The sequence below is a fragment of the Melanerpes formicivorus genome, unplaced genomic scaffold (assembly GCF_026170545.1).
Source record: "Melanerpes formicivorus ecotype bairdi unplaced genomic scaffold, bMelFor1.0.p_v2 SCAF_22, whole genome shotgun sequence".
NCBI lineage: Eukaryota > Metazoa > Chordata > Aves > Piciformes > Picidae > Melanerpes > Melanerpes formicivorus.
Window position 1 is genome coordinate 9738310 of NW_027142374.1, and position 14019 is coordinate 9752328.

The 14019-nt window shown below is 44.4% G+C and overlaps 1 protein-coding gene across 4 annotated transcripts in view; it reads right to left on the reverse strand.

The window, feature by feature from the left end:
- Positions 1 to 586: 586 nt before the first annotated feature.
- GRIA3 (glutamate ionotropic receptor AMPA type subunit 3) overlaps positions 587 to 14019 on the reverse strand; it is a 161335-nt gene continuing 147902 nt past the window's right edge. The window contains exons 14-16 of one of the 4 annotated variants that reach the window (XM_068152107.1): positions 4203 to 4317; positions 1571 to 1818; positions 587 to 982 (exon numbers count right to left, since the gene is read on the reverse strand). In XM_068152107.1, coding sequence (XP_068008208.1) covers positions 1573 to 1818; positions 4203 to 4317 — 361 coding nt within the window. In that variant the 3' untranslated portion in view covers positions 587 to 982; positions 1571 to 1572. Of the gene's footprint in view, positions 983 to 1570; positions 1819 to 4202; positions 4318 to 14019 lie in introns of those variants that run through there. The other 3 variants (XM_068152106.1, XM_068152108.1, XR_010988967.1) reach the window with 3 other exon arrangements.

Below are 14019 nucleotides of genomic sequence, written 5' to 3' on the forward strand. Positions count from 1 at the left end.
AGCAGATTTCTGAGGCTTTGTGTCAGGAGGAGTTTCATAATTTGATACAATTGGGGTGGCTGATGAAACCGGCTGCAGTTTGCTTTCAGGACACAAGTTCATTTACTGTGCAGTGGTATCAAAGAATGGCTTTTGTTGCACTGATTTTTTTACAAGAATTTTTTTTCACATACTAATATCTTGTTACCAGTCCTTTCCTTTTCTTTCGATCTGTTTCACTTTCCTTCCTTTTATTTCTTTTTTTATATTTTTCTTTTTTACTTTTCCTTCCCTTTCTTACTTTCTTTTTTTCTTTTCTCTTTTCTTTCCTTTTCTCTTTCTTTTCTTTTCTCTTTTATTTTCTTTTATCTCTTCCTTTCTTTTTGTTTTTTCTCCTTTTCTCTTTTATTCTTTTCTCTTTTCTTTTCTCTTTTTTTCTTTTCTTTTCTTTTCTTTTCTTTTCTTTTCTTTTCTTTTCTTTTCTTTTCTTTTCTTTTCTTTTCTTTTCTTTTCTTTTCTTTTCTTTTCTTTTCTTTTCTTCTTTCTTTTTTACTTTGTTTTATTTTTTCTTTTATTTTTCTTTCGTCTTTTTTCTTGTCTTCCTTCCTTTCCTTTTTTCTTCTTTTTTTTTCTTTTCTTTTTCTCTTCCTCCCTTTTCCTTTTTTTCTTTCCTTTTCTCCCTTTATTTATTTTTTCTTTCCTTTCCTTATTTTTTTCCTTTTCTTTCCTTATTTTTTTTCTTTTTTTTTTTTTTCTTTTCCTTTTTCTTCAAGCAAAGCAAGAATATTTCAGTGATGGTTTGCATTGTTGTGAGTCTCAGAGTCTTCCATAAGGCACTGAAGGAAAAAATATCAGTTTTTCCTATTAAAAGTACATTGCACCATCATCAATACGTGTCATGCCTGACACCTTGGAGAGAGTATGACTGGCTCAGGTGGTCCGAATCCATGAAGTAGCCACATTCTCTGCTGCTTCTCCTCTTGCATGCTGTCAGGTTGATGATCTACAACAAAACCAGAAAGATTTCATCACTGCTGGCAGCAAAAGCCAGGGAAGCTCAGCCTGCAGAGAGGCATAGTCTGTGGGCCATAGGCTAATCGGGCTTTTCCAGGGTCATTTTTCAGCAATTCAACTCTACTTTTCGTGCTTTAGAAAGATTTTTTCCTGGTGCAGAGGTTTTTGTTCTATTGTAGATTTTTTGGAGACTTCCTCAAAGCACTTACCTGACCTGATTATAGCTTAAAAAACAAAACGGGAAGAGGTCACTAGCACAAGAGATTAAATTCTGATTGCAGTAATTTAAAAGCAATTAATGAAATACTTTTATCTGTGCTGAATTAACACGATGCTGGAGAGAGGAGTTACTCACTTCAGCATGAAGCCAGCCATCACGTATTTTAACGTGGGCTGGCACCAAGCTTACTGCTGTTCAGGGAAGAAATACAAACCACTTCTACTTTGAGACTGCCAACAGACGATGCTTCAAAAGCCCTTTTGCAGCAGCTCGCACCAAAATATCACACACAGCTTGAAAAAAACCCAAGAAAGACAGAAAACCCAGAGGGTTTCAGCTCGTGGCCCGCAGCCGTACCCCTAGATTTTCACACTTTCTGTGCCGTACACGTTGTAGCCTTCTCTGTAGGTAGCATAATTCTGGGTGTTGGTGGTGGGGGCAGGTTTGAAGTTCTGTGTGTTCTTGGTGAGTTTCATTCGCTTGGACTCGGCCCGAGACTTGTAGCAGAACTCGATCAGTGCCACCATCATGGCCAGCCCAAGGCCTCCAACAAGGATATAGAAAACCCCAGCAACATTGCTCAGGCTCAGAGCACTGGTCTTGTCCTAAGAGAAATGAGCCACACTGTTAGTTTGGCTGTGAGGAGCAGACAGACACAACAAGCTACTTTGCACATAGCCCTAGCTGGGATGACTACACTCATGGCATTTAATGTCCCACTGTTGGATCAGTGCTGTCCCCCCCGGCCTTGGCAGCCCAGGGCAGTAGCTGATCTGTCTCTCACCCTTTGGTGGGTGAAACCCTGTCTGACTCCAAGGCAATGAGATTTTTTTTTTGGCCACTGACTTCCCCAAGGCCTTCAGTGTCCCAGAGTAAACCTGTCTACGGATGAGCATCTTTGGTGGCAGAGTCACCTTGGGAAAGCTCTGACAGGGAAAGTAGGTTTTACAGAAGGCCATTATGAAAACAGAAAAAGAAAAACCCAAACCACTGTACACCTGGTGTTGGTGAATGTAGACAAAATGACTGAGATGCTGCTGAGATTCTCTACCTGCTTTTCAACAGTTAGGGGATAATTGAAAAACATCCTAGGAAGGTGGTCAGTTACTTAAAGGTCAAGCAGCAGAGCCCTAAGCTAAACTAGCACCTTCAGTGACCAAGGGAGTTACTGAGAAAAACCCAGTCATTGTAACACAAAAAGTGCTGGCCAGGGTTTGCCTTCCTTCAGTACATGTCAGATGGGGGAGAAAGCTTGCATTTTTAAAATCAGGATTCTGTAACCACATTAAATAGTGCTGCAACCCTTTTGCTGCTGCACAGGCTGGCTGACTGTGTGCAGGAATCACTGTTGGCAGGGGCAGGACATGGTCCCTGGCTGGGCTGCCACACCATACGATGCCGCACCTTGCCTTGCCTTGCTGCACCAGCCCAGCTGGAAGGGTAGATGCCAGAGCAACCTGTAGCAAGGGGCTGTGCCCAGGGAAGATACTTGCTGATGGAGCTTTGATTAAAAGTATCTCCAGGGACAGCAAAACTCGCATGTAGACAGAATAAAACATGATCTACCTTGAGTGTGTCCATACATTTCACAGGCAGCTTGGAAAGGTGCAGTTGTAGCAAACAGGCTGCCATTTAAACTAAAGATGTGACTAATTTACACCATTTAAACTGAAGATATGAGTAATTAACATCTTTTTTTGAATTACAGTTTCCTTCTGTAGCTGATGTTTATTCATATGTCCCCCAATCCCAAATTTTACTCATACAGCAGCTACAGGTTTGTGCAGTTTGTGCCCTAAGCGACTTCCAGTCCAGCTGAAATCAATAAATTTTTATTATCGGCTTTGATGGAACTTGAAATTGTCCTCTGACACTGAGAGGGTGCTTCCAAATTATAGTTTTCTGTTTGAATGATTATAGAGAGCACTTCCAAAGGCAACAGGGGAGTTAGTCACTCGACTGCAACTGATTTCAGCTGGAGCTGGGTTTCTCCTCCTCTTGGTGCCTTTGAAAATGTCCTTCACTCCAAAAAGCCCAGCACTTCTACAGGATTTTTTTCATCAATGGCCCTATAAGCATAAAAGAACAAAAATCAAATTCATTTTCTTTTAATTGAGTGGTGCAAATAAATTTGCAATTTAAGTGTGCAGCTAACATCAAGTTGATCCACCTCAGATCTCCACTGGGGTCTGCAGTGGTCCTGCCTGAGGAGCAACTGGAGGCTGACCAGTCCCTGAAGCATGGCTGGTGTAGGACAGGGAAGTACAGCAGCAAAATGGTTTAAAGCAGAATAGAAAAGAATACATAATATTTATCTAGTGAATTACCAATGTTCTTTCTAGATTTTTGTTTAAAAAAAAATCAAGCCAATTTCAAATTGAACTGGGAAACAGGGCAGGAAGGGCACTTTTATCTTAGCATGGCTCTGTCCTGAACTTGTCCACCCTTAGCAAGCAGGTGACTGTTCCCCAAACTGACATGTAGAGAATCTAAGAAGTCCTGATTATGAAACAAAAAAGATTTTTTTCTTCAATAAAACTAAATCCAAAAAAACCAAACCCAACCAACCAAGAAAAAAACCAACCAACCCCAACCAAAAACCCCCCATCAAAACAAACAAACAAAAAAAAAACACAATAAAAAAGGAGATGCTGGCCTGAATAATAATAATACACATGGACTGTGTTGAAACTTGCACATTTAAATGAAGATACCAGCTTGGGAGGCTCTAGGGGCTCCTCTTTCCATATTTCTCTAGCAAAACACTCAAGTAGTAAAACATACTTACAACTACAGTCTGTCACTGCATAAAAGAAAAATGCTGTCACGTTCAGAGACTTTTTATTTTTGGTTGGTTTTTTTTTTTCCTATTCTTTTCTTTCAACCTTCAAAATGTAAATATCAACTCTTGAAAGTCATTCTTTGTATAAACAAACAGTGGGTCAAAATGTGATTGCTAATCAGTACAAAAAGACCTTCAGCGACTGACCTTACTTCCGGAGTCCTTGGCTCCACATTCACCCTTATCGTACCACCATTTGTTTTTCAGCTTGTCTAAGATGCCTTGTTCACTGAGTTTCAATACTGCAAGGTTTACAGGAGTTCTTCACGTGGGAAATAACATAAATAACATTATATTATGTTATTTTATGTTATTCAATCTTTAAACTACTTTAAAACTATACAAAGCGATAAAGCAGGGTTCCTGGCCACAAAGTATTTACACTGCAGGCAACTGGATCATCCCCTTAAGTTAACGCTAGAGCAACTCTATATTACCAGGTCCTGCCCATATCGCTTCGAGTAATCGGCACCCACTGTTAAATGAAGGTAGAAGAAACAAAGCAAGGCCAATTCCCCAGTTTGGCACAGTCACAAGCACTCACAGTAGCTTTTTGGTTCAAGGTGGGTTTGATCCAGCAGGACTCCTCATGTTGCACTAACAGACAGCAAGTCCCACTAACGAGCAACTGGGGCTCCAGACCCCCAGACAGATTCCCCACTCTGGGGGAGTGTGTGTGTGTGCACATCAGCAAAGCAAAACCCCAGGGTGGGTGCCATGGAGGGAGGTTTTGCCAGCCCTCATGGCTCCTTCCCTGTCAGCAGTGGCTTTCCTAGCTCCAGCAGTTGTGGCTGCAGGGGCTGTGTTTGGTGGCACTGCATGGGCAGCTGCTCTCCCCTGGAGCTACTGCATCCCCAAGTTTGCCGGTCCAGGAAACTGCGGTAGAGAAGAAGCAAATGCAGACCATTATGAAACAAATTAGTGATCATGGAAACTTGGGCTGAAAGTGCCCAGGGTGGAAAACGTTGGCAGGATGAAGGGAGCTGCTGTCTGTGGTGTTTCTAGGAGGACCTGAGTTTGTTCATCCATTCCCTGTGGGAAAAAAGCATCTGAGGAGCCCTCAGTTGGGTTTTGTCATTTCCATTTCCTTCTGTAATGTTCTGATTTTTTTCCCACCTGTCAGTTTCCATGAGACAAGCTCCCTGCATGAGAGACATATCCAGTTCCTCCTCCTGCTCCAACATCCTCACTCAATGGCTGTACAGGGCAGGTAGTGGGGAGGAAAGGGACGGGTCCTTCTTCCCAGCAAATGCTGTACCTCTTTGTATGGGATAGCAGCAGGCAGCCCCACACAACAAGCCCTGCTGCAGGTCCATCTACACCTGCTGTCAGCAGAGGAGATGCAGGAGGCCAGCCCGTGCCCAACTCCCTGTCATCCTCACTTCTCACTCTTGCTGCTCCCTGCCTTTCTCCTGCCCTGGCCCAAAGTGCCTGACTCTCTGCACAGAGGAAGTGACCCAGGAGACAGGGCAACATGATCCACACCAAACACCTTAATTACAATCTTAGTTGCATGTCAGCAGTTAGGGAAATGTCCACAGACTGGGAAGGGCCACAGCCCTGGAGCACCAGGAGTAGCTGAGCCCTGCTGCTGGGGCAGGTAGATACTGGAGGAAACAGCTGGAGAAGAAAAACACTGATCCCTCATCTGCCAAGAAGCTGCCTCCAAGATGGCCATGAGACCTGCTGGTGCCTGATGGTGAAAAGTGCTGCCCTCAGAGGTGCTACTTTGGGCCCTTCAGGAGGATAGTGGGCAGGAGGTGCCACCATGTAGGATGGCAGCCCATGGAGTGATGAACTGGCTATGCTCAGCTGAGCACACCATGAAAAAAAAAAAGCATGTTCAAGACCTCCTGAGCTGAATGTTCCACAGGCTGCACCAATGTGACCCAGGGTGCTGGCATTACTGAGGCCAGCAAGGAGGGCAAAAGCAGGGAAAAGCCATTGACAGGGGGAGAACCACTGGTCCCAGTGGCTGCAATGATGGCACTGCCCACTCTGGCAGAGCTTCCTGGCTGGCCAGACAGAGGCAGAACCACTCTTCCTGGTCTGCAATGAGTTCAGTTTGACAACAGCCAAGATTTTATTTTTGTAAAATGGCTATTTTTAAGCAGCAGCTGTAATCTAATTAAGTATCAATCAGCAAGGGCTGTACGCACTCAGCTGGACACAGCTGACGGGCAGCAGCGACAAGCCACATGAGACAGGACATGTTTGCTGGCTTGGCATTAGCAGCCCGCATGGAGCCCCTCCACCAGGAGCTGGCAGCATGGTAAAAAGCCAGCTGTGCTGCAGCTATGCTGGCATCCACCTATAGAGAGGGCTATAAATTATCAAGTGGATCAAAGCATGCAAACACCCTGGGTGCCACACGTAGGGCACCTGACCTGTTGGTTTATGCTGATGGGGTCTAGCCAGGTTCTGGCCTTGGAGCTGCCTATGGATGTCCCTGGACAGCTGCACTGAGCCAAGGCCCCTGGTGTCACCTGCGCACATATGCTACAAGATGCCACACGCAATTGCATTGCAAGGCAGGGGAAGCTGAATGCCTTTACCCTCCTGTTACAAGCCCCAGCAGAGAGTGCTGTGGGTTATTGCTTAGAGAACAGTGCTCCCATTTTAAATTTCATTTAAAACCCATCCAATTTGGAGAGATTTTACGCAGTACATCTCTCTGCTTTGAAAAGCACTGCGCAGCTGAGAGTACAGGAACAATAGGGAGAAGGTTATAAACACCTCTTCTCCTACCCGCATATTTTACTGTGCAAATTTCCCCCTCCCCCCAGTCCTATTCCAAACACTATTTTTAATTTGCATGCCTTTATAAACCCCATATGGAGTAGAGAGAATTTGCATAGCATCCAATACATTATAGATTAGCTTTCACAACATTATACAGTATTGGGAAATGAGAAGGCTTAACATGCTAATTAGGGTGCTTTATTTTTTTTTTCAAAGCCAAGATTGCAGCTAATTGTGCACATGCAACTGCCAAAAGGGGAAAAAAAATGTAGTAAACTAAAATTATCTTAACTAAACAGATGGGAATTTGCCTAAAGTGGGGTTTTCACTATAGTTTGTCATGGCCTTATTTGTCAGGTGAGGTATTGCAATACCACAGCCTGGGTGAGAAGGTGGTGATTTGCTCTGCCTGTCTGTCCCAGAGCTGTCACCATGCTGGGATTGCTCCCGTGCTGGGGGGGGTGGGGGGGCTGTCAGTCATCTTGTCTGGCATGGGGCTGTCTGCTGGAGGCTGGTACAAGATGGGCAGGTTGTGTAAGGAGAGACTGGAGGAGGAAAGCCTGACACAGAATCGTAGAATCACAGAACCATTTCAGTTGGAAGAGAAATTTAAGATCATCAAGTCCAACCATTAACCCAGCACTGACAGGTCACCACTAAACTATGTCCTTCACCACCACATATACATGGCTTCTACATACCTCCACCATTTCCCTGGGCAGCCTGTTCCAGTGCCTCACAATACTTTTGGTGAGGAAGTTTTTCCTGATATCCAACCTAAACTTTCTCTTGAATAATTTGAGGCCATTTCCTCTTGTCCATGAAGGAGTCTTGACATGTCTTCTTTACCTGAAGCAGAAGCTGGATTGTCCTTCCAGCGAGCAGGTGTCCTGGAGATTTGCCTGAGTGAACTCTCTTGTGCAGCATGGCTTGAGTGACTGTGGGACGAAGACCATTGCTTCTGCAACCTCCAGGCCAGGGCTTCATCTATGGGGACACAGTGTGAGCTGGTGTGGGATGGACACCCAAATTCCCATGAATATATTGAGAAGTGAGCCTGGCTGCTGGTATATTTCCAGTTGCTCATCTCCAAGTAGCCTTATTCAGTTTAACAGTTAGAGCCAGGAATGGCTTTGGCCAAGATCCTGATGAAGATGCAGAAGGATCATGTCTGGATCATGGTATTTTTCTCAGAGTGCTCAGCAGTGCCCATTGAATGTGAACTCTCCATGCCATGCCTTGGCTTTTAGCTCATCTCATCTCAAATAAGGCTCTCAGGCAGCATCAGTGCCCTGCCCACACTGGCAAGTCAAAGGCTACCAAGATGCAAAGTGTTTTGTTTGCTGTTACAGAGGAAAGTGCAGGGCTCTGATGGGAGACAGGGTTCTGCTGGCTGAAGGAAGAGAATTTTTCATAGCTTTCCCTGGCACCACTTGTTTGAGGGGGGATGTTTTATTTTGCCTTAGAGGCAGAGAAATGGAGAGACCAAATAACTTGCCCAGGTCCTAAGGGAAAGCTGTGTCACAGCTACCCACCTGCCTCCTCAGCCAGTTGTGTCATCCCAAGAGCAGTTGAGAAGATCATTTGCTCAGTTTCAGGGTCTCTCAAAATATTTCCACTTCCTCATCTCTTTCCTAGGATAATGTTGTGCTTTCCAGCTGCTTTTTTAATTAGGTTGCTGTAGATTTGTACAGGATATCCTATGAGGTCCTCAGCTCTTTCCCGGGTGGCTGCAGTTGTTTTTCTTCTGCCTTTAATTTATGATGGGATTCTTTTTCATCTCGCCCTGTGTGGTTTCCAGCCCAGCTCTCTGGTAGTTTGGTTGCTTTTATCAAAGTAAAATGTTGAGAGGTTTGAGAGCTTGTGCTCTTTTGTTGTGCTCTGTACTCCCACGAAAAGAAGCTAGGGCAGTTAGAACAGAGATGTCAGCATCCCTGATGTCACAGGACAGTGTTCCTGGGCAGAAACTTGCAGTGTTTTTCTTCCTCACCATAACAGAAGATTTTTTTGTTGTTAATTTACCTGTGCTCTTTCCACCCAGATGTAGTAGGTTTGGCTGATCCAGGCTTAACCACATGAGGTTGGGTCTGTTGGGCAACTTTAACAAACTGTACTAGCAAAGAGGGGTTTTTTTTTTGCTGACATCTACAAATGACTGGAAGATTTGAGTCTAGAGAAATGGTACCAGGAGCCTCATACTGCATAGTATTGCCCCCAGTGGAAAATTAAACCATTTGCTTTGGCTGATTTACTTAAGAGAAGCATGATATTAAGAAGATCAGTGCTCATCTATTCTCACAGGCTTCACTTTATCAGAGTTGCAAACATGATTTTACACCTGAGACAGAGGTGGGTTTTATTGGTGTTTCAGCAGTTTGGTTTCTCTGCTTCCCTATCAGAAGACTTTGCTTGGTTGCTAGCAGCATTATCTTTCCCTCTTCGGCCAGTTTCTGCTAGAAAATAAGCTGTGCCAGTCTTTTTCCAAATGCATCATGACACTGTCTCAAAGGGAGCCTCCTGTTCCTTTTGTCCCTGTGGCCTCTTTCCTTCTGTATTTCATTTCCTCTTGGCTCAGGACAGCAGTCCTGAAAATCATGCTGAAACCCTTAGTGCTGGTACTCCAGGTGAGACGATGATGCTAACAGAATGAACTGAACTGATGGGCATTCACTCAAAACCTCACCCCTGAACTAGATCCCCAAAGCTTTGAGTTCAGTTTAAAGATCCTGGCCACCACTCCCTTCAAGCTCAGGAATTGCTCCTTTGGCATGAAGGTCATCATGCATAAAATACAGCATTGCTTACAGAGTATGTTCCCCACACTGATCCCTCTGAAGAGCCAGCTGTTATATGCTCTTTGTAGAGTATCTATTATTTCTATTCCATTATTATCTATTTTCCATCCACACCATGTGGAAAACAGGGAATGTAATGATGTGGAGCCCATCTGCTCTCTCAAGACACCATCACCCTGTCTGAGGAACCTCTTGTCCTGCCTCCTCTCACCACAACACCCATTTCAGGTTAGTTGCAGTAATTTTTATCTCAATTGACTGAAGACTTTAAGATTCATCTTCATGTTTTCATCTGCACCTGTATAAATTAAGATAACCTCAACCATGTATTTCACCTACTGCCACCCCTCTAGTTTCTTCTGGCCTAAGAAAGAGACTTTGCAGGCTGAAGTCCTGCATACAACTGCAAAAGCTGGCTAGGATGTTCTTTTGGCACCCTGATTCCAGTCACTGGCCATCATGTTTACAAGCTGGTGCTCAAACAGGACCCTTCCCTGAAAAAACTTAGACTGCAGAGAAGATTCTGAGCAGCTCCTTGGAAAACTGCTGTTAATCTATGAAAAGAATGTTCTGATCTTGCCAGGAAATGGCCATTTTCCAGGAATGAGTGACAGGATGTACTGATGCTAGTAGGCTTTGTAGTCAGGGTATGGGTTGGTCTTCACAAGTCACAGGATGTGATGTAGAGAAGAGCCAGTGACCATTATAGGTGAGACTTAGGAGTAAAAAAGTCACTTAGGGACTCAAAAATCTCACTCAATAACCTGTACACTTCCATCTGCTTCATGTAACCAATACTTGAGTGGCATAAGTCTTGGCAACACTATAGTTATATTTGTTACTTGCAATCGATAAAGATTTAAGTGGTGACTGGAACAGCTTTGGCTAATTCACATCCCACTCTGTGGTCTAATGGATGTAATATAAATGTTATACCCAAACCTGGTCATTGCCAAGGAGACCAAAGGAACATGGCAGACAGCACACTGTTCTCTCAAACCAGATGAACCTTTGCTCACATTTAATTTAGACTTTTTAGAAGCAATCTTTCAGAAAACAGAGCTACAAAGAAAAGGTAACAAGGCTCCTTACAGCACAAATTAAAGGGCTTCCTTGGTGTTGTGTGGGACGAGATGGCTGGTGCATGGGTTGCACTGAATATCCCAGGTAGTGGGGCTGTCCAAGGGCTCACCTGAAAGCTTTCTCCATCTGGGTTAAAAAAGCTGAAGGTACTTGTCCACCCATTACCAGCTAGTTTCTGATGTTCTGTAGAATATTTGGTGTACACTAAATGTTGTTGATTGCAGCATCTTGAGAGTCCAAATTCAGCCTTTTTGGAGGTAGGGGTTGAAGAAATCCCCCATGAACTTGAAGAAAGACCAGAATAACACAGAATCATAGAATACCAGGTTGGAAGGGACCTCAAAGATCATCTGGCAAAAGAACGGAGCAGACAAGATAGCCCAGCAATTTTTTTCAGCTGAATTTGAAAAGTGTCCAATGTTGGGAACTTCCCCACTTCCCTGGGGAGGTCACTCCGACGGATGATTGCCCTTTTTGTGAAACACCAGCAGTGCGAGCTCCTCTCTGGTCTTGAAAACATCCTTTCTTTGCTTGTGCCCAGGACTGAGGACCAGGATAGCAAGAACAATTGCAGAAAAGCTGATCAGCATTCCAGCCCAGGGAGGGATGCCCAGGGCCTGGCCTGTTCAGGAGGATGCCAACCACTGGACAAGATCTCCAGCTACCACAGCTTCATTGCTTTTATGAGGAGTCCCCGGGCTGGAGAGATCAGTGAATTCTGCAGTGCTACACAGGCAGGATGTCTGCATCCCCAGTGGCACCAGGGAGGGATATGTGCCATCTCACCCAGGGACAGTTCACTGAGTGATGAAACTAAGAAATTTAAGGTTAGTGGCAACAAGGATTCTCCTCACAAAGCAGATGGATGTGGGCTCCAAACATATAGTAAACATGGGCAGTGGGAGCAGTTCTGGTTAGAAGGTCAGAGACAAGAGTTCCTGAGGTGCGTAATACTGCATCTGCCACAAAATGAAATCCTGCATGGTCTCTAATGTCCCTTTTTCATTTTTTCCCCAGCAGTTTAACATCAGGTGCCAAATAATTCTGGTTGGAGAAGCGTGCTGGAAATGCAGAAGCAGGAAGTGGTATTTACAGCAAAGCTGTTTGTGTTTTAATGTACCTGGCACTGGTCGCTTGGGTACATCATGGGAGGCGAAATCACAGCACCAAAGACACCCCTGGGCACCGGCTGTGTCACACCACCCAGGCACAGAACAGCTGTAAATCTGGTCTAATATCTGGCTGGGCTGGGTTTATCGCTGATTTGTGGGATTAGAACAACAAAAAGCCACAGGAGGGTTCTGGTAAATCCATCCCACTGAAGATCACAAGATAAATGAAGTGTGACGTCCATCACCCTCAGAGCCAGTGTACAGCTCTTGCCAAGCCATCAGACCAAGAGCTGCAACCTTTGCAAAAGGCTCTTCATTTTCCCATCCAAATTCCTGTGGTGTGAAGGAGGTGAAAGTCCATGGTGGCACTAGGTCTCGGTTAGTGCCTTGTAAAGTATTTTTTGACTTGTTCTGTTTTTAATCCCTGTTATTTTTACCCAACCTTTACTCAGGAATCTGCGCACTCTTACTTTTGCAGCAGGAATTGATTTTATCTTGTTTATTATGTCCAAGGCTGTCCTTGCTGATTGCTGACATCAACACCACTCAACCAAAAATGCTGTAATGTCAGAGTTTAGACATGAAATGCTTGGGATCCTCAAACCACCTCATCGTGTCAGAGGAAAGGCAAGTGGACTAAGGTGCAAACAGATACTTAATTCAAAATGCTTCCTAAAATCCTCTGGGGTGAAACTACTGAAAATACAGAATTGTTCCTGTTGGTATCACTGGCAAATCTCCACTAACTTCAGGGGAAGCAGTGTGGAAGACATATGTGAAGTGTCTGAGAAATAAATATCTGAAAGGGACAGAGAGAACGACTGCACCACTGCTTTGTGCTGAGATTTCAGCCTCATGCATGCAGCACTGCAGAGCAGCCCCCCGACTAGGCACCATGGTGAATCACCAGCACTCCCCACTCAGCTCTGATGGGAGGATGGGGAGCTGATGCTAACAGGGCCTCCAGTTCTGCTTGCTGTACCTGAGCAAGGCAGAAGGCAAGCGGCCCATCGCCACGTCCTCGAGATGGCCTGCAGAGACGCACAGCAGCACAGGGCACTGACAATGTAGATATCAAGCCTGGGCACTCTGCTTAATATGACAGGATACCATACAAATCTCACTAACAACCATCTTAGTATCATTAAAATATAAAGATAGAAACAATCCAGGAAGAGAAACCGAATCCAGCGTTATTCTATTATGCTTGAGCACTTTATTCCCCCAAGCTCTATAAATCCCAGCTTGATATGCAACTATGGAATGGACTTTTTGTCAGATCTTGTTACTGAAATAACTTCTGACTAGCTACAAAACCTGCGGGTGAATGCACTGTCCAAGTCCTCTGCTCTTTCTGAGATCAGATCTATCTGCCTGTCATAATTTACCAATCTAGCAATGCCTCTGTGCCAAAACCTCACATTTTGCTACACACTGATATATGAGGGACAGGGAAGAATTTGTATGGAGATGGGCTCATTGTTAAAACCCACTGCGTTTGTTTAAAGACCACAGCCACTTGGTACTTCAAACAGGTCTGAACAGAGCCCTGAAAATATGTGCACAAAAATGTATGGTCACTCACTATTCCTATTTATTGCTGTCTGTCTCAAAAAGCCATCCTCTGTAATTCACACTGAACATTTAATATTTGTGGGAATAGCACCAGGCATTTCTTATTTAAAAATGAACATGTGGTTGCTTTTTCTACTATTTCAGACCTGCACCACTCTTCCCCTATTCTGTGTTACTAGAAGTTGCACCTCTACAAGATTTAACATTTGAGGGATTGAAATGCTTTATGGGTGGGCAGAGGAAGGGATAAAAGTGAAAGCCATCTAGTTTGAAAAGACAAAGAGCTTTCAAAATGAGAAGATTAAAACTCGGTGCCTCAAGGCCCATATATTCCCCAGCCACCTTAGAAATACACTGCATGTCGATGGCTTGGATAGTGCTCGAAAGCACTGGGCACAGCAATAAATTCCACAGCAGAAGGATGCTGTTTTTTCTCAAGAGCAGTGCCAGAAGCAGTCGCCTTTGCTCAAGGCCCCACGTACTGGTTAGCATCACTCTGGGACTGCAGCTCCCCAGCTACCAGCACTGACTATGGACTTGTCTGGGGCCATCACCAATAGCTGGCTGTTACTGTCCTTGAGGAGGTCACTGCACATTTTGCTTTTTTTGGTGACTTTTGGAACTGAAGGGTGTCACAGGATGATGAAAATCTTATTT